A 27,184-nucleotide genomic window follows, 5' to 3' on the forward strand; every position below is an offset into this window, starting at 1 on the left:
CTTCAGTGTGTGACTCTGACCCTTCAGTGTGTGACTCTGACCCTTCAGTGTGTGACTCTGACCCTTCAGTGTGTGACTCTGACCCTTCAGTGTGTGCTGCTGACCCTTCAGTGTGTGACTCTGACCCTTCAGTGTGTGACTCTGACCCTTCAGTGTGCGATTCTGACCCTTCAGTGTGTGACGCTGACCCTTCAGTGCGATTCTGACCCTTCAGTGTGTGACGATGACCCTTCAGTGTGTGACTCTGACCCTTCAGTGTGTGCTGTTGACCCTTCAGTGCGATTCTGACCCTTCAGTGTGTGCTGCTGACCCTTCAGTGCGATTCTGACCCTTCAGTGTGTGCTGTTGACCCTTCAGTGCGATTCTGACCCTTCAGTGTGTGACGCTGACCCTTCAGTGTGTGATGCTGACCCTTCAGTGCGATTCTGACCCTTCAGTGTGTGCTGCTGACCCTTCAGTGTGTGATTCTGACCCTTCAGTGTGTGCTGCTGACCCTTCAGTGTGTGATTCTGACCCTTCAGTGTGTGATGCTGACCCTTCAGTGTGTGATTCTGACCCTTCAGTGCGATTCTGACCCTTCAGTGCGTTTCTGACCCATCAGTGTGTGACGATGACCCTTCAGTTCGATTCTGACCCTTCAGTGTGTGCTGCTGACCCTTCAGTGTGTGATTCTGACCCTTCAGTGTGTGATTCTGACCCTTCAGTGTGTGCTGCTGACCCTTCAGTGTGTGATTCTGACCCTTCAGTGTGTGCTGCTGACCCTTCAGTGTGTGACTCTGACCCTTCAGTGTGTGATTCTGACCCTTCAGTGTGTGACGTTGACCCTTCAGTGTGCGATTCTGACCCTTCAGTGTGTGACGCTGACCCTTCAGTGCGATTCTGGCCCTTCAGTGTGTGACGATGACCCTTCAGTGTGCGATTCTGACCCTTCAGTGTGTGCTGCTGACCCTTCAGTGCGATTCTGACCCTTCAGTGTGTGCTGTTGACCCTTCAGTGCGATTCTGACCCTTCAGTGTGTGACTCTGACCCTTCAGTGTGTGACTCTGACCCTTCAGTGTGTGACTCTGACCCTTCAGTGTGTGACTCTGACCCTTCAGTGTGTGCTGCTGACCCTTCAGTGTGTGACTCTGACCCTTCAGTGTGTGACTCTGACCCTTCAGTGTGTGATTCTGACCCTTCAGTGTGTGACTCTGACCCTTCAGTGTGTGCTGCTGACCCTTCAGTGTGTGACACTGACCCTTCAGTGTGTGACGCTGACCCTCAGTGTGTGCTGCTGACCCTCAGTGTGTGACTCTGACCCTTCAGTGTGTGACTCTGACCCTTCAGTGTGTGCTGCTGACCCTTCAGTGTGTGACGCTGACCCTTCAGTGTGTGACTCTGACCCTTCAGTGTGTGCTGCTGACCCTTCAGTGTGTGACTCTTACCCTTCAGTGTGTGACGCTGACCCTTCAGTGTGTGACTCTGACCCTTCAGTGTGTGACTCTGACCCTTCAGTGTGTGACTCTGACCCTTCAGTGTGTGCTGCTGACCCTTCAGTGTGTGACGCTGACCCTTCAGTGTGTGACTCTGACCCTTCAGTGTGTGCTGCTGACCCTTCAGTGTGTGACTCTGACCCTTCAGTGTGTGACGCTGACCCTTCAGTGTGTGACTCTGACCCTTCAGTGTGTGCTGCTGACCCTTCAGTGTGTGACGCTGACCCTTCAGTGTGTGACGCTGACCCTTCAGTGTGTGACTCTGACCCTTCAGTGTGTGACTCTGACCCTTCAGTGTGTGCTGCCGACCCTTCAGTGTGTGACTCTGACCCTTCAGTGTGTGACTCTGACCCTTCAGTGTGTGACTCTGACCCTTCAGTGTGTGCTGCTGACCCTTCAGTGTGTGACTCTGACCCTTCAGTGTGTGACTCTGACCCTTCAGTGTGTGCTGCTGACCCTTCAGTGTGTGCTGCTGACCCTTCAGTGTGTGACTCTGACCCTTCAGTGTGTGACTCTGACCCTTCAGTGTGTGACTCTGACCCTTCAGTGTGTGCTGCTGACCCTTCAGTGTGTGACTCTGACCCTTCAGTGTGTGCTGCTGACCCTTCAGTGTGTGACTCTGACCCTTCAGTGTGTGACTCTGACCCTTCAGTGTGTGACTCTGACCCTTCAGTGTGTGCTGCTGACCCTTCAGTGTGTGACTCTGACCCTTCAGTGTGTGACTCTGACCCTTCAGTGTGTGCTGCTGACCCTTCAGTGTGTGACTCTGACCCTTCAGTGTGTGACTCTGACCCTTCAGTGTGTGACGCTGACCCTTCAGTGTGTGACTCTGACCCTTCAGTGTGTGACTCTGACCCTTCAGTGTGTGACTCTGACCCTTCAGTGTGTGACTCTTACCCTTCAGTGTGTGACGCTGACCCTTCAGTGTGTGACGCTGACCCTTCAGTGTGTGACTCTGACCCTTCAGTGTAAGATTCTGACCCTTCAGTGTGTGACTCTGACCCTTCAGTGTGTGATTCTGACCCTTCAGTGTGTGACTCTGACCCTTCAGTGTGTGACTCTGACCCTTCAGTGTGTGCTGCTGACCCTTCAGTGTGTGACTCTGACCCTTCAGTGTGTGACTCTGACCCTTCAGTGTGTGACTCTGACCCTTCAGTGTGTGACTCTGACCCTTCAGTGTGTGATTCTGACCCTTCAGTGTGTGCTGCTGACCCTTCAGTGTGTGATTCTGACCCTTCAGTGTGTGCTGCTGACCCTTCAGTGTGTGCTGCTGACCCTTCAGTGTGTGACTCTGACCCTTCAGTGTGTGACTCTGACCCTTCAGTGTGTGACTCTGACCCTTCAGTGTGTGCTGCTGACCCTTCAGTGTGTGACTCTGACCCTTCAGTGTGTGCTGCTGACCCTTCAGTGTGTGCTGCTGACCCTTCAGTGTGTGATTCTGACCCTTCAGTGTGTGCTGCTGACCCTTCAGTGTGTGCTGCTGACCCTTCAGTGTGTGACTCTGACCCTTCAGTGTGTGACTCTGACCCTTCAGTGTGTGACTCTGACCCTTCAGTGTGTGCTGCTGACCCTTCAGTGTGTGACTCTGACCCTTCAGTGTGTGCTGCTGACCCTTCAGTGTGTGCTGCTGACCCTTCAGTGTGTGCTGCTGACCCTTCAGTGTGTGCTGCTGACCCTTCAGTGTGTGCTGCTGACCCTTCAGTGTGTGCTGCTGACCCTTCAGTGTGTGACTCTGACCCTTCAGTGTGTGCTGCTGACCCTTCAGTGTGTGCTGCTGACCCTTCAGTGTGTGACGCTGACCCTTCAGTGTGTGACGCTGACCCTTCAGTGTGTGACTCTGACCCTTCAGTGTGTGACTCTGACCCTTCAGTGTGTGACTCTGACCCTTCAGTGTGTGACGCTGACCCTTCAGTGTGTGACTCTGACCCTTCAGTGTGTGACGCTGACCCTTCAGTGTGTGACTCTGACCCTTCAGTGTGTGACTCTGACCCTTCAGTGTGTGCTGCTGACCCTTCAGTGTGTGACTCTGACCCTTCAGTGTGTGACTCTGACCCTTCAGTGTGTGACTCTGACCCTTCAGTGTGTGCTGCTGACCCTTCAGTGTGTGACTCTGACCCTTCAGTGTGTGACTCTGACCCTTCAGTGTGTGACTCTGACCCTTCAGTGTGTGACTCTGACCCTTCAGTGTGTGACTCTGACCCTTCAGTGTGTGACGCTGACCCTTCAGTGTGTGACTCTGACCCTTCAGTGTGTGACGCTGACCCTTCAGTGTGTGCTGCTGACCCTTCAGTGTGTGACGCTGACCCTTCAGTGTGTGACTCTGACCCTTCAGTGTGTGACTCTGACCCTTCAGTGTGTGACTCTGACCCTTCAGTGTGTGACGCTGACCCTTCAGTGTGTGCTGCTGACCCTTCAGTGTGTGACTCTGACCCTTCAGTGTGTGACTCTGACCCTTCAGTGTGTGACTCTGACCCTTCAGTGTGTGACTCTGACCCTTCAGTGTGTGACTCTGACCCTTCAGTGTGTGACTCTGACCCTTCAGTGTGTGACTCTGACCCTTCAGTGTGTGACGCTGACCCTTCAGTGTGTGCTGCTGACCCTTCAGTGTGTGACTCTGACCCTTCAGTGTGTGACTCTGACCCTTCAGTGTGTGACTCTGACCCTTCAGTGTGTGACGCTGACCCTTCAGTGTGTGACTCTGACCCTTCAGTGTGTGACTCTGACCCTTCAGTGTGTGACTCTGACCCTTCAGTGTGTGACGCTGACCCTTCAGTGTGTGCTGCTGACCCTTCAGTGTGTGACTCTGACCCTTCAGTGTGTGACTCTGACCCTTCAGTGTGTGACTCTGACCCTTCAGTGTGTGACTCTGACCCTTCAGTGTGTGACGCTGACCCTTCAGTGTGTGACTCTGACCCTTCAGTGTGTGACTCTGACCCTTCAGTGTGTGCTGCTGACCCTTCAGTGTGTGACTCTTACCCTTCAGTGTGTGATTCTGACCCTTCAGTGTGTGACTCTGACCCTTCAGTGTGTGACTCTGACCCTTCAGTGTGTGACTCTGACCCTTCAGTGTGTGACTCTGACCCTTCAGTGTGTGACTCTGACCCTTCAGTGTGTGACTCTGACCCTTCAGTGTGTGACTCTGACCCTTCAGTGTGTGACTCTGACCCTTCAGTGTGTGCTGCTCCTGCTCTTCTCTCTCAGTGTTTCTAAGCTCCTGAAACGCCTCCATTTTGAGTTTCCTCCGGGAACCGACACGTCACAATATTCCTCATTATAATAATTCATTCGCAGAATAAAGGGGCGGGGCCTGGTTGAGTTAGTTAGTCGTGTGTTGAAATCAGGGCTTAAAAATGAAAAAAATATCAATGGTTCACTCCGAGCAGAATCGATATTATAGCGTTTCCTTTTTTGCGTTCCTCAATAAACATTACTGTTCCGAAAACGGTTTGATTTGAAAAAATACCGGTTAATAACGTTATTTTAATTTAGCCTATACTTTAAACAAATATGTATAAATAAAGACTTATTTTTCACTCAATAATAATATAATGCATGATAATTAAACTTGAATATTTATTTCATACATTTTTTAAAACCACAACAGAAATACATGCATTAATTACAAAGCATAAACAGCGGACCTGTTTTAATGGAGCGTTAGACAATCTAAAGTGGCTCTTATGCCTAATTCTTTTCAGAAGAGTGATAACATTATTTGTACATAACTTTTTCAACACGACTTGTTTTAAAAATTGCCCGAATAAAGAATAAATAAACTGGATAACCATTGCTCTTTTAATGCACCGTCAACTGGTCATTTCAAAGCAAACACTGCGCAACACTGCATCCCATAATCAAACTCAGTCAGCTAATAAAGCTTGATCATTTAATGCAATATAACATACCATTTAATACGAAGCATCAGCCGTCTATATAGAAAACATTGACCTGTCCTGTATTGGCAATCTGAAAGACTATAGGACAAATGTTTGATAGATGCTATAGCCTACTTGGATAGGCTTAAACAAAATCCATAAACTAGCCTAAATCAGACTATTTGAGCTTAAAGTCCGAACTGCTTATTTTAACGTATGAAAAGAATGTCCTCCAATACCTGCGCTTTCATTGATGACCTCAGCGGGGACAGAAATGTACTTGAGGCGTGTAAATGCGCTCACACTGACTTGTGTTACCGGTAGATTCATAGATGACATTTCACTCACGCTTGATCCGTCACATCACATGCTGGACTACTCTATTCATGATTAATCACTGCCAAATTAAAATATTAAAAGAACGATAAAATAACGTTATTAACCGGTTAATGGTCATTTCAAATTAACGTTTCTGTTCAGAACGATTCAAATTGATTTTGATTTTGTTTTCGTTTTTGTTCCTCTTCAAATTTCGTTCGTTTCCGGTTTTCGTTTTCGTTCCTTGAACCGGTTCAGAGCCCTGGAGGAAACTGCCGGTTAAGGTAAGGGGCGGGACATTTCCCAATCACAACACACTGCTCAAGCCGACCAATCAGAGCACAGTGTGATTTCAGAAGGCGGGGCTTCATAGAGACTAAACAGAGCGTTACTGACAGACTGGGAAAAGAGGAGCCGCAAAAATGGAGAATATGAGGAAATAATCAACACTCAACTCTAGTCAAGCCAGAACACAACAGGGGATATTATGGGCTATTTAAGAATTTGCTGAAATCGTGTCCTGCAGTCATTTAGTCAATCGCTGTTTATCACGGCATGTTGTTGTTGTTGTTGTTGTTGACACGAGCATGTGTCATGTCCCTCGATGCTCTTGTTGACTGCGAGTGTGAGGAAGGTTTTGTTCTCTTGCAGACACACACATGCGCAGCACGTGTTACGGAGGGTATAAACGCGGACAGTGTGTGCGACCGCTCTTCAACACCTTTACCAAGTCCCAATGTTGCTGTGCCAACGTGGAGTACGCCTTCGGAGAGCCGTGCCAGCCGTGCCCGCCGCTCAACTCAGGTACACACACACACACACACACACACACACACACACACACACACACACACACACACACACACACACAGATCTAGCGTGACTCTGCACTCGTTCCAGTCCTCAGCAGCAGCTCTGACTCATCAGTCCTCACCTCTGCTCACAGAGGAAACAATGACATCATGGATGACATCAGCTCCTTTAGAGTTCAACACATGTCTGAGATTGGAGCCCGTGTGACTTGAGCCTTACACACACACACACACACACACACACACACACACACACACACACACACACACACACACACACACACACACACACAGTGTTTAGAGTTCTCTGGCGCCTGGAGGCACATTGTTAAATTGTGTGTTTATGTTCCAGCTGAGTTTTCGGCCCTGTGCAGTCATGGCTTAGGAACTGCGACCAATGGCATAGGTACGGCCACACACACACACACACACACACACACACACACACACACACACACACACACACACACACACACACACACACACACACACACACACACACCAGTGTTGGGGAAAGTTACTTTGAAAAGCAATGCATTACAATATTCTGTTTCTCCCTTAAAAAGTAACTAATTGAGTTACTTTTTAAGAAAAGTAATGCGTTACGTCACTTTTGCGTTACTTTTTCTCACCTGGGCTGGGCTTGTTTTAGTTTTTTTTGTTTTTAATAACAATAAAGTTATATTTTTGTGCAGCGGTAAAGACCTCTTCATACCATAATGTAAATAATGCGCCCCAGGCTGAGGTAAAGATGCAGATTCCCTCATGAACACTAGAGGGCGCAGCTCTGGATAATGGAGAAGAGGACGCAGGAGAAAAAAGTTTTACCAATAAAAACAAAAAAATCTAGTAATTTTCATCATCAAAGGTCAGCAGCAAGACATTGGTCAATTAAATATAAAGGTAGATTATGCATAAAAATAATTGTTTTATTTAACGTTTAATTATTGGAGGTTTGCATAGTATTCTGATTTTGCATTTGACTGATTTTATTCATTTTGAGGAGTACAGAATCTTTATTGTGCAAATGAGATGAATAAATGCTCACATTTAGTCTAGAACTACAATAATCATCATGTTCTCACACACACACACACACACACACACACACGCCTCTGCACTTATTTTTCTCAACATGAGGACAGGAGAGCTGTCAGTCAAATTAATGTGAAAAAGTAACTCAGATATTTTGTTGTAAATTTGAAAACTAATGCCTTACTTTACTAGTTACTTGGAAAAATATCATTACGTAACTCAAGTGACTTGTAATGCATTACCCCCAACACTGACACACACACACACACACACACACACGCATACAGTACATGTGAGCTGTGAAGAACACGGCCAGGTCATTTACATAAATAATAATAATTTCGATAATTATATGAATATATATGATTGTCTCTCTCTCTCTGAGTCAGATATAAACGAGTGTGCGCTGGATCCTGATATCTGCCAGAATGGCATGTGCGAGAACATGCTCCAAACATACAAGTGTGACTGTAATCAGGGCTTTGAGGTGGACATCAGCGGGAAGACTTGTGTGGGTCAGTATCTCTGCAGACATCGGGACACACACAGACTTCTGCATCACCGCTGTGTGTGTGTGTGTTTCAGACGTGGACGAGTGCATGATGAACAGACACCTGTGTGAGAACGGCCTGTGCAGAAACACGCCGGGCAGCTTCACGTGTCACTGCCCGAAGGGCTTCACCTTCCATCCCGAGACAGAGGTGTGTGACGGTGAGTCACGCCACAAACACACAGCTCCCACTATCACACACACACACACACAGCAGCTGAGGATACACAGCAGAATATCACATGGTTTCAGAAGAGTCTCTCATTTCATCTGAAAACAGTGGTCAGTTTGATTCATCATACATGCTTCATACATCATCATACATGCTTCATACATCATCATACGTGCTTCATACATCATCATACATGTTTCATACATCATCATACATGTTTCATATATCATCATACGTGCTTCATACATCATCATACATGTTTCATATATCATCATACATGCTTCATACATCATCATACATGCTTCATACATCATCATACATGTTTCATACATCATCATACATGTTTCATATATGCATCATACATCATTATACATGCTTCATACATCATCATACATGCTTCATACATCATCATACATGTTTCATACATCATCATACATGTTTCATATATGCATCATACATCATCATACATTCTTCATACATCATCATATATGCTTCATACATCATCATACATGTTTCATACATCATCATACATGTTTCATACATCATCATACATGTTTCATATATGCATCATACATCATCATACATGTTTCATACATCATCATACATGCTTCATACATCATCATACATGTTTCATATATGCATCATACATGTTTCATACATGTTTCATACATGCTTCATACATCATCATACATGTTTCATATATGCATCATACATGTTTCATACATCATCATACATGTTTCATATATCATCATACGTGCTTCATACATCATCATACATGTTTCATATATCATCATACATGCTTCATACATCATCATACATGTTTCATACATCATCATACATGTTTCATATATGCATCATACATCATTATACATGCTTCATACATCATCATACATGCTTCATACATCATCATACATGTTTCATACATCATCATACATGTTTCATACATCATCATACATGTTTCATATATGCATCATACATCATCATACATGTTTCATACATCATCATACATGCTTCATACATCATCATACATGTTTCATATATGCATCATACATGTTTCATACATGTTTCATACATGCTTCATACATCATCATACATGTTTCATATATGCATCATACATGTTTCATACAAAATCATACATTCTTCATACATCATCATACATGCTTCATACATCATCATACATGTTTCATACATCATCATACATGTTTCATACATCATCATCATACATGTTTCATATATGCATCATACATCATCATACATGTTTCATACATCATCATACATGTTTCATACATCATCATACATGCTTCATACATCATCTTACATGTTTCATACATCATCATACATGCTCCATACATCATACATGCTTCACACATCATCATACATGCTTCATACATCATACATGCTTCATACATCTTCATACATGCTTCATACATCATACATTTTTCATACACGCTTCATACATAATCGTACATGCTTCTTACCTCATCATGCATGTTTCATACATCATCATACATGTTTCATACATATCATACATGTTTCATATATGCATCATACATCATCATACATGCTTCATACATCATCATACATGCTTCATACATATCATAAATCATCATACATGCTTCATACATATCATACATCATCATACATGCTTCATCATCATACATGCTTCATACATTGCCATACATGCTTCATACATTGTCATACATGTTTTATACATCATCATACATGCTTCATACATCATACATGCTTTATACATATCATACATCGTCATACATGCTTCATACATCGTCATACATGCTTCATACATCATAATACATGCTTCATACATTGTCATACATGCTTCATACATCGTCATACATGCTTCATACATCATCATCATACATGCTTCATACATTGTCATACATGCTTCATACATCGTCATACATGCTTCATACATCATCATCATACATGCTTCATACATCATCATACATCATACATGCTTCATACATCGTCATACATGCTTCATACATCATCATCATACATGCTTCATACATCATCATACATCATACATGCTTTATACATTATCATTCATGCTTCATACATCACACATGCTTCATACATCATCATACATGCTTCATACATCGTCATACATGCTTCATACATCATAATACATGCTTCATACATTGTCATACATGCTTCATACATCGTCATACATGCTTCATACATCATCATCATACATGCTTCATACATCATCATACGTCATACATCATCATACATCATACATGCTTCATACATTATCATTCATGCTTCATACATCACACATGCTTCATACATCATCATACATCCTTCATACATCATCATTCATGCTTCATACATCATCACACATGCTTCATACATCATCATACATGCTTCATACATCACACATGCTTCATACATCATCATACATGCTTCATACATCATCATACATGCTTCATACATTATCATTCATGCTTCATACATCACACATGCTTCATACATCATCATACATCCTTCATACATCATCATACATCCTTCATACATCATCATACATGCTTCATACATCATCATACATCCTTCATACATCATCATTCATGCTTCATACATCATCACACATGCTTCATACATCATCATACATGCTTCATACATCATACATGCTTCATACATCATCATACATGCTTCATACATCATCATTCATGCTTCATACATCATCATACATCCTTCATACATCATCATACATGCTTCATACATCATCATACATCCTTCATACATCATCATTCATGCTTCATACATCATCACACATGCTTCATACATCATCATACATGCTTCATACATCATACATGCTTCATACATCATCATTCATACTTCATACATCATCACACATGCTTCATACATCATCACACATGCTTCATACATCATCACACATGCTTCATACATCATCATACATGCTTCATACATTTCTGTGAATCAGCTCAGAATGTCTGTTTCAGTGAATTGATTCCAAACTCTGGTTCAGTTATTCATGTTTGCTTCTGTTCATTTAATGATAAATGTTTTTTATTAATGTGTACAATATTCTATCAGTGCAGTATGATTCAATATGATTCGTTCTCGTGTTCTCGTTCTCTCTCTCATTTCTCATCTCGTGTTCAGATAGAGATGATTCAGTAAATAATTTCAATGAATCCGTTCAAACTCTACATTCTGAAGAATTAATATAGAACTTTTATTCAGTGATTCATTTGTGTCATCATTAAAAAATGACATTTCCGTATGTTTTTAAGTGTTTGAAATGTTGCAACGAGAAACAGAACTGTATTATTCGGTTCATGCATATAAATAAAGATGATTCAATATGATTTGTTATTATCGTGAACTAAAACTATTAAAAACATTTCTGAAAAAGCTGAAATATAAATATTTTATGAAACGTAGAAATTTTGCCTTGGCAATAAACTGAAATAAGTTTAAAGTTGAAGCACTAAAATGATCAAATAAAATAAAATTAATAAATGTAAAAAAAAATAAAAAAAATAAATGAAACCTAAATAGCAATATAAAAAAATAATTAAATGACGAGCACATAACGAAATTACCAAAAATTTTTACTAAAATTAAAATGAAAATTACAAACATAAAAATATAAATGAAAAATATTGGTGTTCATTTAGTGAAAACAGGCCTTGATTCTGAGCTTTATTTCTCATATGAATCATTCTGTAATCAAGACTCCTGATGTTGTGTGTTGTGTGTGTGTGTGTGTGTGTGTGTGTTCAGACGTGGACGAGTGTTTGACGAGCCCGTGTGTGAACGGCGAGTGTAAGAACAGCCCCGGGTCGTTCGTGTGCCTGTGCTCGACAGGAAGCTCTCTGGACAGCTCAGGAACGCTGTGTGTGGGTGAGTGTCCTCAAGCACTTCCTGTCCGATCAGAGGTCGTGTGTTGGAGGCTCATGTGTGTGTGTGTGTGTGTGTGTGTGTGTGTTTCAGAGACCATGAAGGGCACGTGTTGGCTGAAGGTGGTGAATGGACAGTGCGAGGTCAACATCAACGGAGCGACGCTGAAGTCTCACTGTTGTGCCACCATGGGGTCAGCGTGGGGGTCACCGTGTGCCAAGTGTGAACCAGGTGACCAGACCACTAACTAACCCTTCCCTCAATCACACACACACACGTTATCGTTAATGATTGTCATTACAGTTATCGTTATCGTTAATGTTTGTCATTGTCGTTATCGTTTGTCACTGTCGTTATCGTTAATGTTTGTCATTGTCATTACAGTTATCGTTATCGTTAATGATTGTCATTACAGTTATCGTTTGTCATTGTCGTTATCGTTAATGTTTTTCATTGTCGTTATCGTTATAGTTATCGTTAATGTTTGTCATTGTCGTTATCGTTATCGTTAATGTTTGCCATTACAGTTATCGTTTGTCATTGTCGTTATCGTTATAGTTATCGTCAATGATTGTCATTATAGTTATCGTTTGTCATTGTCGTTATCGTTAATGTTTTTCAATGTCGTTATCGTTATAGTTATCGTTAATGTTTGTCATTGTCATTGTCATTGTCGTTATCGTTAATGATTGTCATTACAGTTATCGTTTGTCATTGTCGTTATCGTTAATGTTTTTCATTGTCGTTATCATTATAGCTATCGTTAATGTTTGTCATTGTCGTTATCGCTATCGTTAATGTTTGCCATTACAGTTATCGTTTGTCGTTATCGTTATAGTTATCGTCAATGATTGTCATTATAGTTATCGTTTGTCATTGTCGTTATCGTTATAGTTAATGTTTGTCATTGTCGTTATCGTTATCGTTAATGATTGTCATTATAGTTATCGTTTGTCATTGTCGTTATCGTTATAGTTATCGTTAATGATTGTCATTACAGTTATCGTTATCGTTAATGTTTGTCATTACAGTTATCGTTTGTCATTGTCGTTATCGTTAATGTTTGTCATTGTCGTTATCGTTATAGTTATCGTTAATGATTGTCATTATAGTTATCGTTTGTCATTGTCGTTATCGTTATAGTTATCGTTAATGATTGTCATTATAGTTATCGTTTGTCGTTATCGTTATAGTTATCGTTAATGTTTGTCATTGTCGTTATCGTTATAGTTATCATTAATGTTTGTCATTGTCGTTATTGTTATAGTTATCGTTAATGATTGGCGTTACAGTTATCGTTTGTCATTGTCGTTATCGTTATAGTTATTGTTAATGTTTGTCATTGTCATTATCGTTATAGTTATTGTTAATGATTGCTGTTATAGTTATCGTTAATGATTGTCATTATAGTTATCGTTAATGATTGTCATTGTCGTTATGTTATAGTTATCGTTAATGTTTGTCATTGTCGTTATCGTTATAGTTATTGTTAATGATAGTCATTGTCGTTATGTTATAGTTATTGTTAATGTTTGTCATTGTCGTTATCATTATAGTTATCGTTAATGTTTGTCATTGTCGTTATCATTATAGTTATCGTTAATGTTTGTCATTGGCGTTATCATTATAGTTATCGTTAATGATTGTCATTATAGTTATCGTTAATGATTGTCATTGTCGTTATCATTATAGTCAAGTCAAGTCAACTTTATTTATATAGCGCTTTTAACAATGCAGATTGTTTCAAAGCAGATTTACAGTGTTAAACAGGAAAATAATGCAACAGAATTTTATTCAGCTGTATAGCCATTCTGGAGAAAACGGTGATGTCATCAGTTCATTTCAATTATCATACAGTGACAGTGTTAGCTTTAGATCAGTAATTAGATCAGTAATTTAGTTTATATGGTTAATTTAGTTTAAAATTTTTATTTATTTGGATATTTAGTTGAAAAATTTAGAAAAATGTAGTGTCCCCAACTGAGCAAGCCAAGCCAGAGGCAACATTATAGTTATCGTTAATGTTTGTCATTGTCGTTATCGGTATAGTTATTGTTAATGATTGCTGTTATAGTTATTGTTAATGATTGTCATTGTCGTTATGTTATAGTTATCGTTAATGATTGTCATTATAGTTATCGTTAATGATTGTCATTTTAGTTATCGTTATAGTTATTGTTATTGTTATTTATCTTTATCGTTATCGTTATTAACAATTATTCTTATTATTAAAAATGTTGGAAACTGCTTTCTGAAGGACCATGTGACGGTGCAGTAACGGTGTGTGTGTGTGTGTGTGTGTGTGTGTGTGTGTGTGTGTTTCAGATGTGTTCTGCTCTAGAGGTTACGCGCGGGTGAAGGGAACAGTCTGTGAGGGTGAGATCTCGCTCTGCCCTCAGGCTTCACTGTGTCCATGAGTTCAGCACTGACGTCTCGCTTCACCTGCCACATGTGTGTGTGTGTGTGTGTGTGTGTGTGTGTGTGTGTGTGTGTGTGTGTGTGTGTGTGTGTGTGTGTGTGTGTGTGTGTGTTCAGATGTGAACGAGTGTGAGGTGTTTCCTGGCGTGTGCATCAATGGAAAGTGTGTGAACACGGACGGCTCATTTGTGTGCCAGTGTCCCGCGGGCATGACTGTGGACGCCTCTGGGAGGACCTGCGTTGGTACGTTATCATTATAGTTATCGTTAATGATTGTCATTGTTGTTATCATTATAGTTATTGTTAATGATTGTCATTATAGTTATCGTTAATGATTGTCATTATAGTTGTTATCAAGATTCAAGATTCAAGATTCAAGAGTTTTATTTGTCACATACACAGTTATATACACAATATACAACTGGCAGTGAAATGTAAACAGGTCCGCTCTATGGACAGTGCAAATAACAGTTACAAGAAATTAAATAGAAATAGAATAAAGTTAGAATAAAAAGTATTAACATAAGTAGAATTATAAATAAATCAAGTAAAAGATAAAAATAGGAAATAAGATAAAAATAAAAATATAAAAAATATGTGGATGATAAGTGAGATAAACTGTAGACTTAAAAATAAGTGGTTAACATAAAATATATAATATGTATATATAAAGAAGTATAATGTGCAAGGTTTATTACAGGTTGTTACGCAGTAACAATAGGGACGTAAAGTAAAGTGCAGTGCAATTGCAGTATGTGGATGTTAATGTTGAAAGACCGTATGTTTATGCGTGTGCGGGGGTGAAGTGATGTCACGTGACTGAGTTCAGGAGTCTGATGGCCTGGGGGAAGAAACTCCTCCTGAGTCTTTCAGTCTTTGCCATCAGGCTACGGAAGCGCTTACCAGATGGCAGCAGGGTGAAGTGAGAGTTTGCAGGGTGATTAATGTCTCTGATGAGTTATTAATGTCTCATGATCTCGATTTGATGTCTCATGATTAATGTCTCATGATCGTTAATGATTGTCATTGTTGTTATAGTTATCGTTAATGATTATCATTATTGTTATTGTTAATGATTGTCGTTATCGTTATAGTTATCGTTAATGATTATTGTTATTATTAATGATTGTCATTGTCGTTATAGTTATCGTTAATGATTATCACTATAGTTATCGTTAATGATTGTCACTATAGTTATCGTTAATGATTGTCATTGTCGTTATCGTTATAGTTATCGTTAATGATTGTCACTATAGTTATCGTTAATGATTGTCATTGTCGTTATCGTTATAGTTATCGTTAATGATTATCATTATAGTTATTGTTAATGATTGTCATTGTCGTTATAGTTATTGTTAATGATTGTCATTATAGTTATCGTTAATGATTATCATTATAGTTATCGTTAATGATTATCATTATAGTTATCGTTATAGTTATCGTTAATGATTATCGTTATAGTTATCGTTAATGATTGTCATCATAGTTATCGTTAATGATTATCATTATAGTTATCGTTAATGATTGTCATTATAGTTATCGTTAATGATTATCATTATAGTTATCGTTAATGATTGTCATCATAGTTATCGTTAATGATTATCATTATAGTTATCATCATAGTTATCGTTAATGATTATCATTATAGTTATCATTATAGTTATCGTTAATGATTATCATTATAGTTATCGTTAATGATTGTCATTATAGTTATCGTTAATGATTATCATTATAGTTATTGTTAATGATTATCGTTATAGTTATCGTTAATGATTGTCATCATAGTTATCGTTAATGATTATCATTATAGTTATCGTTAATGATTATCATTATAGTTATCGTTAATGATTGTCATTATAGTTATCGTTAATGATTATCATTATAGTTATCGTTAATGATTATCATTATAGTTATCGTTAATGATTATCATTATAGTTATCATTAATGATTGTCATCATAGTTATCGTTAATGATTGTCATCATAGTTATCGTTAATGATTGTCATTATAGTTATCGTTAATGATTATCATTATAGTTATCGTTAATGATTATCATTATAGTTATCGTTAATGATTATCATTATAGTTATCGTTAATGATTGTCATTATAGTTATCGTTAATGATTGTCATTATAGTTATCGTTAATGATTATCATTATAGTTATCGTTAATGATTGTCATCATAGTTATCGTTAATGATTATCATTATAGTTATCGTTAATGATTGTCATCATAGTTATCGTTAATGATTGTCATCATAGTTATCGTTAATGATTGTCATCATAGTTATCGTTAATGATTATCATTATAGTTATCGTTAATGATTGTCATCATAGTTATCGTTAATGATTATCATTATAGTTATCGTTAATGATTGTCATTATAGTTATCGTTAATGATTATCATTATAGTTATCGTTAATGATTGTCATTATAGTTATCGTTAATGATTATCATTATAGTTATTGTTAATGATTATCGTTATAGTTATCGTTAATGATTGTCATCATAGTTATCGTTAATGATTATCATTATAGTTATCGTTAATGATTATCATTATAGTTATCGTTAATGATTGTCATTATAGTTATCGTTAATGATTATCATTATAGTTATCGTTAATGATTATCATTATAGTTATCGTTAATGATTATCATTATAGTTATCATTAATGATTGTCATCATAGTTATCGTTAATGATTGTCATCATAGTTATCGTTAATGATTGTCATTATAGTTATCGTTAATGATTATCATTATAGTTATCGTTAATGATTATCATTATAGTTATCGTTAATGATTATCATTATAGTTATCGTTAATGATTGTCATTATAGTTATCGTTAATGATTGTCATTATAGTTATCGTTAATGATTATCATTATAGTTATCGTTAATGATTGTCATCATAGTTATCGTTAATGATTATCATTATAGTTATCGTTAATGATTGTCATCATAGTTATCGTTAATGATTGTCATTATAGTTATCGTTAATGATTATCATTATAGTTATTGTTAATGATTATCGTTATAGTTATCGTTAATGATTGTCATCATAGTTATCGTTAATGATTGTCATTATAGTTATCGTTAATGATTGTCATCATAGTTATCGTTAATGATTATCATTATAGTTATCGTTAATGATTGTCATCATAGTTATCGTTAATGATTATCATTATAGTTATCGTTAATGATTGTCATTATAGTTATCGTTAATGATTATCATTATAGTTATTGTTAATGATTATCATCATAGTTATCGTTAATGATTATCATTATAGTTATCGTTAATGATTATCATTATAGTTATCGTTAATGATTGTCATCATAGTTATCGTTAATGATTATCATTATAGTTATCGTTAATGATTGTCATCATAGTTATCGTTAATGATTATCATTATAGTTATCGTTAATGATTGTCATTATAGTTATCGTTAATGATTATCATTATAGTTATCGTCAATGATTGTCATTATAGTTATCGTTAATGATTGTCATCATAGTTATCGTTAATGATTATCATTATAGTTATCGTTAATGATTGTCATCATAGTTATCGTTAATGATTATCATTATAGTTATCGTCAATGATTATCATTATAGTTATCGTTAATGATCTAAAGGTGTGTGTGTGTGTGTGTGTGTGTGTGTGTGTGTGTGTTTGCAGACCTGCGCACTGAGCAGTGTTTCCTCACACACATCGACGAGCGCTGCGGAGCGGCGATTCCCGGGCGGCACCGCGTGGACGCCTGCTGCTGCTCTGTGGGCGTGGCCTGGGGGCCGGAGTGCGACGAGTGTCCGGAGAAAGGAACGCCGGAATACGCCCAGCTCTGCCCTCGACCCGGATTCTCCCACCGCGGAGACTTCATCAACGGGAAACCCTTCCTCAAAGGTCATCTGTTCATTCATCGGCAGTCAAACTTTTACTTCACTACATTCCTAAGACATCGTTAAAATAGTCATGTGACTCCAGTGGTTCAGCCTTAAAGGGTTAGTTCACCCAAAACTGTAAATTGTGTCATTAATGACTGAGCCTCATGTGGTTGGACACCCGTCAGACCTCCGTTCATCTTCAGACACAAATGAAGATATTTTAGTGTAAATCTGATGCTCTGAAAGGCCTCCATTGGCTCAACTTTACACTCTCAAGACCCTTAAAAGACACTAAAGACTAAAGTTACAAAGTCCATCTCACTACAGCGGCTCTACAATAACTTTATGAAGACGAGAATAGTTTTTGTGCGCAAAAAAACCCTAAATAACGACTTATATAGTGATGACGATTTCAAAACACGGCCTCATGAAGCTTCGAAGCGTTATGAATCAGTGAGTTGATTCAGCAGTTTGGAGCGTTATGAATCAGTGAGTCGATTCAGCGGTTCAGAGCGTTATGAATCAGTGAGTTGATTCAGCGGTTTGGAGAGTTATGAATCAGTGAGTCGATTCAGCGGTTTGGAGCGTTATGAATCAGTGAGTCGATTCAGCGGTTTGGAGCGTTATGAATCAGTGAGTTGATTCAGCGGTTCAGAGCGTTATGAATCAGTGAGTCGATTCAGCGGTTTGGAGTGTTATGAATCAGTGAGTCGATTCAGCGGTTTGGAGCGTTATGAATCAGTGAGTTGATTCAGCGGTTCAGAGTGTTATGAATCAGTGAGTCGATTCAGCGGTTCAGAGCGTTATGAATCAGTGAGTCGATACAGCAGTTCAGAGCGTTATGAATCAGTGAGTCGATTCAGCAGTTCAGAGCGTTATGAATCAGTGAGTCGATACAGCAGTTCAGAGCGTTATGAATCAGTGAGTCGATACAGCAGTTCAGAGCGTTATGAATCAGTGAGTCGAGACAGCAGTGCGGAGCGTTATGAATCAGTGAGTCGATTCAGCAGTTTAGAGCGTTATGAATCAGTGAGTCGATTCAGCGGTTCAGAGCGTTATGAATCAGTGAGTCGAGACAGCAGTGCGGAGCGTTATGAATCAGTGAGTCGATACAGCAGTGCGGAGCGTTATGAATCAGTGAGTCGATTCAGCAGTTTAGAGCGTTATGAATCAGTGAGTCGATTCAGCGGTTTGGAGTGTTATGAATCAGCGAGTCGATTCAGCGGTTTAGAGCGTTATGAATCAGTGAGTCGATTCAGCGGTTTGGAGTGTTATGAATCAGTGAGTCGATTCAGCGGTTTAGAGTGTTATGAATCAGTGAGTCGATTCAGCAGTTCAGAGTGTTATGAATCAGCGAGTCAATTCAGCAGTTCAGAGTGTTATGAATCAGCAAGTCAATTCAGCAGTTCAGAGTGTTATGAATCAGTGAGTCGATTCAGCGGTTTGGAGTGTTATGAATCAGCGAGTCGATTCAGCAGTTCAGAGTGTTATGAATCAGCGAGTCGATTTAGCAGTTCAGAGTGTTATGAATCAGCAAGTCGATTCAGCAGTTCAGAGTGTTATGAATCAGTGAGTCGATTCAGCAGTTTAGAGCGTTATGAATCAGCGAGTCGATTCAGCGGTTTGGAGTGTTATGAATCAGCGAGTCGATTCAGCAGTTTAGAGCGTTATGAATCAGTGAGTCGATTCAGCGGTTTGGAGTGTTATGAATCAGCGAGTCGATTCAGCAGTTTAGAGCGTTATGAATCAGAGAGTCGATTCAGCGGTTTGGAGTGTTATGAATTAGCGAGTCGATTCAGCAGTTTAGAGCGTTATGAATCAGTGAGTCGATTCAGCGGTTTGGAGTGTTATGAATCAGCGAGTCGATTCAGCAGTTTAGAGCGGTATGAATCAGTGAGTCGATTCAGCGGTTTGGAGTGTTATGAATCAGCGAGTCGATTCAGCAGTTTAGAGCGTAATGAATCAGTGAGTCGATTCAGCGGTTTGGAGTGTTATGAATCAGCGAGTCGATTCAGCAGTTTAGAGCGTTATGAATCAGTGAGTCGATTCAGCGGTTCAGAGCGTTATGAATCAGTGAGTCGATTTAGCAGTTCGGAGCGTTATGAATCAGTGAGTCGATTCAGCAGTTCAGAGCGTTATGAATCAGTGAGTCGATTCAGCAGTTCAGAGTGTTATGAATCAGTGAGTCGATTCAGCAGTTCAGAGCGTTATGAATCAGTGAGTCGATTCAGCGGTTTGAATCGCCAAATTTCTGCAGTTTGGCGGTTTGACACGCGATCCGAATCATCATTCGACTCACTGATTCATAACGCTTCGAAGCTTCATGAGGCCGTGTTTTGAAACCGTCATCACTATATAAGTCGTTATTTAGGGTTTTTTTGCGCACAAAAGCTATTGTCGCTGATTCATAAAGTTATTGTAGAGCCGCTGTAGTGAGATGGACTTTGTAACTTTAGTCTTTAGTGTCTTTTAAGGGTCTTGAGAGTGTAAAGTTGAGCCAATGGAGGCCTTTCAGAGCATCAGATTTACACTAAAATATCTTCATTTGTGTCTGAAGATGAACGGAGGTCTGACGGGTGTCCAACCACATGAGGCTCAGACATTAATGACACAATTTACATTTTTGGGTGAACTAACCCTTTAAGAGTGTCTGAAGATGAGAGAAGGCGGGTTTGAGACATGACAGAATAACCATTTGTGTCCTCAGATATAAACGAGTGTAAGATGATCCACAGCCTGTGCAGTAATGGCCGCTGCAGGAACACCATCGGGAGTTTCCGCTGCAGGTGCGACGGCGGCTTCGCTCTGGACTTCGACGAGAGGAACTGCACAGGTGAGGTCAGACACACACACACACACGGGGACAGATCACACACACACGTCATCAGGACAGCTTTATTTAATTTAACCCTTAATCGTCCCTCAGGGTTTACGTTTGAGTCCCTTGTGCTCAGAAAGACCCCAAACGTTTACAGAGCGATTGCATAAGGAAATATAATTTTTTTACATTGAAAACTATATATCATTTTTTTTATTTACTTCTCAACTATACATTTATGCTGTGTTTTTGTGGGTATTTGGTCGTTTTTTACCTATTTACTGCACAAATACTTAACTATGTCATAAATTGGCTCATTAAAAAATATTTTTTTAATGAAAAAATCACTTGAATGATGATCTTAATTAAATATAAATAGTTTTTGGACATTGCTCTGTGTGTTAGGGATAGAATACTGCCATCTGTAGGTTTGAGGAAAAACTTTAGGAATTATAGTTAAAGAGAAAGAGAGAGAGAGAGAGAGAGAGAGAGAGAGAGAGAGAGAGAGAGAGAGAGAGAGAGAGAGAGTGCAATGACCACATTATCCACTAGAGGTCCAGAGGGAAGTTATGCAGAAGTTAAGCTGCCTTTCATCTTTCTTTTATTTGCCCTTTTCCCTCTCTTTCTCATGATTGTTCCATGTTGCATTTGTGCTCTAGTATTTGTCCTTCATTTATGTATGGAATTTTTTCAGATTTATGCCAGTTTTGTTGATTTTATTTGCCAGTTTTTATAAAAATGCTCTCTGTTGCAGTCACATGTGTGTGTGTGTGTGTGTGTGTGTGTGTGTGTGTGTGTGTGTGTGTGTGTGTGTGTGTATGAGACAGAAAGTTCGTTCCACTTTCTGTTTATGCTCTAGGACCAGACCTTGATATAAATAGAGATTTTCAGATTTATACTGGATTTAGTTGAATTTTTTTTACAATCAAAGCGAAAAAAAAGCATTTTTTACATTTTCCCATTCATTGCCAAAATCAAAAAAATACTCCAGACACCTGTGTGTGTGTGTGTATGTGTGTGTGTGTGTGTGTGTGTGTGTGTGTGTGTGTGTGAGTGTGTGTGTGTGTGTGTGTTTGCGTGTGTGTGTGTGTGTGTGTGTGTGTGTGTGTGTGTGTGTGTGTGAACATGCTGTAGGACCAGACCTTGATATAAATGTTGAATTTGTCAGATTTATACTGGATTTAGTTAAAAAAATTTGACAAGAAAAGTGAATCTTTTTTATTTTTTAGACTTTCCCATTCATTTTCAATGCGGGGTCAATCTGGCCCCTGAGGGACTTAAACGTTTTTTTTTTTTTTACACACCTTTAGAACAACCAAATAAAGCCCAGATTTTTTGTGCATGTTTAGATAGATTATTTAGGAAAAGTCACAGAGTCTCATGGCCCTGAGATGAAGGGAACACTTTTTAAAAATGGAGGAAAAGTCCAGTGGGGTCAGCTGGACCCCAAGGGACGATTAAGGGTTAACTTAAACGAAGAGTCTCCAGAGATCAAAATCAGTGTTCATTTCGTTGACAAATAATTTTCGTAAATTACCTTTTTTCACTGACGAAAACGAGACGATAACTAAATAAAGTGTTGGACGGGGAAAATCAACTGTCATTTTTGTTAACATATAAAAACGAGACACAAATGTTAGTGAGGGTGGATTAGGGCAGAGATGGGGTCAGAACTGATGATCTGAGTAACAGATGAACACATTTGATCTGAACTGATCTAACCTCTGGAAAACACACGATCTACAGGCTCACACACACCCAATCCAGCTCCAGAGCGGCTCAATCAATAACACACACACACACCCAATCCAGCTCCAGAGCGGCTCAATCAATCAATAACCAGAGATGTATAAAGTACTAGAGACACAGACTTGAGTAAAAGTACAAGTTCCTTATCAAAAAAGTGACTTGAGTAGAAGTTGAAGTGCTCTTTAAGCACCACACTTAAGGCGAGACACAGCAGGAAAACATCGTTTTTTCATCCAGTGGTCAATTTTGAGATTTTGGGCCAGTTTGCTCCCTTAACATGTAAGCTTTCATGTCAAAATAAAAAAAAATGTCAACATTACACATTAAGGTGGTTATGTCATTATATTTTGTCACCGTGCGCCTTTAGATTTCTACCCGAAATCATCAAACGTTTCTCTAGCGCGATCTCTCGAGCGTCTCCAGTCACAGAAACATGTCATGCCTGGGCTCATTATAAAGCTCTCAGTCTCACACACAGCGCTGGCTCATCCAAATATGGACATTTCCTTTGTAGAACTGACCAACTGCGAATGTTTGCAGCCGAAAACCACATCTGATTGGTCTGTGAATTTCTCACGCGCTGCCGATTGCTTGTGTTTTCTCCACCTGAGAGAAAAAGTGCTGAAATCGGCTCATAAACGCTCACAGAAAAGACCAAGTAGCAAGAGCTAGTAAAAAGAAAGAAAACAACAACAGATTAGACGACGAAACCCCGTCAGAATTAGATTCTAATAGTTATAGATGGACCAATACAACAAACAGACAGTTCATCTGCAGTGTGTGTGACTGGTGTTTGTTAAGGTAGTTCTCTAATAGCTATTGCTATTAATCATTTATTAATTTATCAATTTCCACGTGTTTTAAATATTATACACTACTGATATTAATTAACTGAATATGTCTTTTGTTTGTAGGTTGGGGGTTTTATAGAAATGTATGCAGTTATACAGTATAAAACTTTAAAGGCCGTTTTCTCAAAATGAGTTTTTTCTCACACTCAGAGTCAGATTTATCCTCTTCAGTAGCACTAACTCTTCCAGTCTTATACTGAACTATATTCTGAAGGCTTTTACAGAGGGATTTGTTGATATCTCATTCCTATCCTGAGTTATAGGTCCTTAAACTACAAAAAAACATGGCGAAAATTGTTTTTTAAGGCTATTGTCAGTATTCTCTAATTTACTAAAGCACAAAATCAGATACCCAGAATCCCCTCTGTTAAAGCCTCTCATCTAACACGTCAACAAATACAAACAAGAATTTTAAACATGGTCCTTTCCAATTTCCAGATTTTGTTTTTGGAAAAGTATGCAAATGAGCGTATATTTAAGTATATAAGGCCTCATTTGCATATTAAAACATTAATTTACACAAAACGTGTAATACATTTTTTTGGTACGTTTATGCCAGTAATAAACTGGAGAAGTTTCACAGTGATATCTTGTAATAAAAAAAAAATCCCTATTGACCTGTAGTGTCTCGCCTTAAGTAGAAGTACTAAAGTATTCAACATTTTTTGTACTTAAGTATTGCAAGTAGTTTATTTTAAAATGTACTACTCAAGTACTGAAAGTAAAAGTACAAGTATTGTGTTATTTAGTTATTAAAGAAAGTAGTCAAAAGTTTGAACATTATATTGTTTTTATTATTTCAAATGATTAAGCTAAAGGACAATCACAATGTTGGTAGGTCATTTTTCTACATATTGCCATATCAATAACCTGAAAACACTGTAGTTCATTAAGATTAAATCTTACTAACCACTCTTACTATAATAAAATGGGGTAAGCACACTTATATTCTCATTTCAAGAGGAGTTCTGAGTAAATGATTTGTTTGTAACACTTTACAATATGGTTTGATTTGTTAACATTACATTAGTTAATATATTAGACTAATAACTAACATGAACTAACCATGATCAATACATTTGTTACTGTATTTATTAATCTTTGTTAATCTTAGTTAATAAAAATACAGCTGTTCATTGTTTGTATATGTTACTTCACAGTGCACATTAACTATGGAAACAAATAGAGAGAAATTTGAGCGCAAGACGCTCGTGTTGTTTTAAAAACAGTGAATGCGCGCGCGCGGATTAAAAGTATATCGGAGTAAAAGTATTAAACTCATTGAAAATATGTACTGAAGTAAAAGTGGAAGTAGGAGAAAAAAATAATACTCTAGTAAAGTACAGATACTGCCTTTTAGTACTTAAGTACAGTAGTGAAGTAGTTCTACTTCGTTACTATACATCTCTGTCAATAACACACATTTATGACAGACCAGTGTTTATGAACTAATGCTGATGAATAATGACACTGTTTACTTTACGATGTTTATATAGTAATATGTTTTAGACGGTTGTAATAATGCATATTTATCTCCTCATCTGAACTTGAATGAGCTCCTGCAACTGCAATAGAGGCGCAGACATTTCAAAATAAGAGTCCTGGTGTATTTCCAGCTTGTTTATGATTAAAAGTCACGCATTATATATTCGTTTTTGCTTACACAATAAACTGTGTTAAATTTAATTCCAATTTAATTCATAGTCAGGAGGAAAGACCAGTATTTAACACATATTCAATAAAGTATAATAGTTCACTAAAACCATTAAAAAGAAATTAAATAAATGTTAACTGAAATTAAAAATAAATAAATAAACTTATTTGAAGCTTTAGCTTAACCTGATATACTCACTAAAACAGAAATGCAAAGTTATAAAACTATATAGATGTTTTTAAAAAAAACGAACACAAAAGTGAATTGAGCTCTTTCGTGTATTTTTAATGTAAAAAACAAAATGATGTCAAAATGTCAGTTCGAGTGACAGTCGGTTATGTGACGCTTAAATGCTTAATGTATTACAGTTTAACTAAACTCATTAGATTTTAGTCGACTTAATCTACTGTAGAATTAGTCGACTAAAATCTTATGATATTTAGTCGACTAAAACTAAAAACAATTCAGGCGACTAAAATATGACTAAAACTAAATGGCATTTTAGTCAAAAGACTAAAACTAAATCAAAATTTGCTGTTAAAATTATCACTGATCAAAATAAACGATTGTCATTACAATAATTACAGATGCTTCTGATGTAATGGCTATAAATACTGCACAGACTACAGAACAGTGGATTTAACATCACAATTTACCGTCTAATGTTAAAATGTATGTTTTTAATGTAACCTTCTCTTTAAATCCTGGTTCTTCAAAGACAAAAACGTTGTGAAGGTGAATTAAAATTGTTATAATGTTATTTTAAAGGTGCACTGTGAACATTTTAGTGCCGTCTTTAAAAAGAGACCAAACATCAGTCAAAGCATTCAAGATTGTTTTCATTTTCATAATTTCACTCAAAAAGTGAATAAATGGATTATAACCACTGCTTAAATATAGTTTACCACCTAAAAATACTAAATATTAAATAAAAAACATAGAATATAGGACATTCATGTCATTGAAAGAAAAAACTGGCCATTTTTGACACATTTTGGTCTTTATTTCTCAAGGGCTTAAATGCTATAGCTAGTTATCTAAATGAGAATTTTCCAGATAACCATAAATAAAAACATTTTCATTAATTTCGTTCTTATTAAAGGATTAGTTCACTTTTAAATAAACTTTTGCTGATAGTTTCCTCACCCCCATGTCATCCAAGATGTCCATGTCTTTCTTTCTAAAGTCGAACATTTTTTTAGTTTTTGATGAAAACAGTCCAGGGTTTTTCTCCATATAATGGACTTCAATGGGCTCCAAACGGTTCAAATGTCAGTTTCAGTGCAGCTTTAAACGACACCAGATGATGAATAAGGGTCTGATCTAGACAAACCATCAGCTTCTGAGAGAAACCCAGCAGTATTTATGATATTATTTTACCTCTTATCAGACGAACGTGATCATCTCTGAGCTCAGACATAACTTCTGCTAAGTGAGGTCAAAATACGAGCCTGGTCATAGATGTATACGTAGATGCCTCATTAGCGCTTGTACGGATCTGTAGAATGAGGCATCTACGATCGAAATATCTATGACCATGCTTTATACTGTCTTTAAACTCCACTGAAAACAGAGTTATGTGTATTATATTGCATTTCTGTCAATAGATCCTCATAAATACTACACACTGCACCTTTAAGGCCCTCTGGTTGTTTGAGAACGGCTGATCTAGATGCTTTTGTGAGCGCTGAAGAA

At 38.3% G+C, this 27,184-nt stretch overlaps 1 protein-coding gene across 3 annotated transcripts in view; it reads left to right on the plus strand.

Annotated features, from left to right (window-relative positions):
- Positions 1–27,184, plus strand: part of fbn1 (fibrillin 1) — a 251,586-nt gene that overhangs the window by 106,138 nt on the left and 118,264 nt on the right. For all 3 annotated transcript variants that reach the window (XM_079825341.1, XM_079825340.1, XM_079825342.1), the window contains 10 exons: positions 6,317–6,469; positions 6,830–6,883; positions 7,902–8,027; positions 8,098–8,223; positions 12,003–12,122; positions 12,213–12,350; positions 14,445–14,495; positions 14,655–14,780; positions 18,212–18,436; positions 21,125–21,250. In XM_079825341.1, the coding sequence (XP_079681467.1) occupies positions 6,317–6,469; positions 6,830–6,883; positions 7,902–8,027; positions 8,098–8,223; positions 12,003–12,122; positions 12,213–12,350; positions 14,445–14,495; positions 14,655–14,780; positions 18,212–18,436; positions 21,125–21,250 (1,245 nt within the window). The remainder of the gene's footprint in view (positions 1–6,316; positions 6,470–6,829; positions 6,884–7,901; positions 8,028–8,097; positions 8,224–12,002; positions 12,123–12,212; positions 12,351–14,444; positions 14,496–14,654; positions 14,781–18,211; positions 18,437–21,124; positions 21,251–27,184) is intronic.

Source organism: Gobio gobio, assembly GCF_949357685.1.
Source record: "Gobio gobio genome assembly, chromosome: 9".
NCBI classification, from domain to species: Eukaryota; Metazoa; Chordata; class Actinopteri; order Cypriniformes; family Gobionidae; genus Gobio; species Gobio gobio.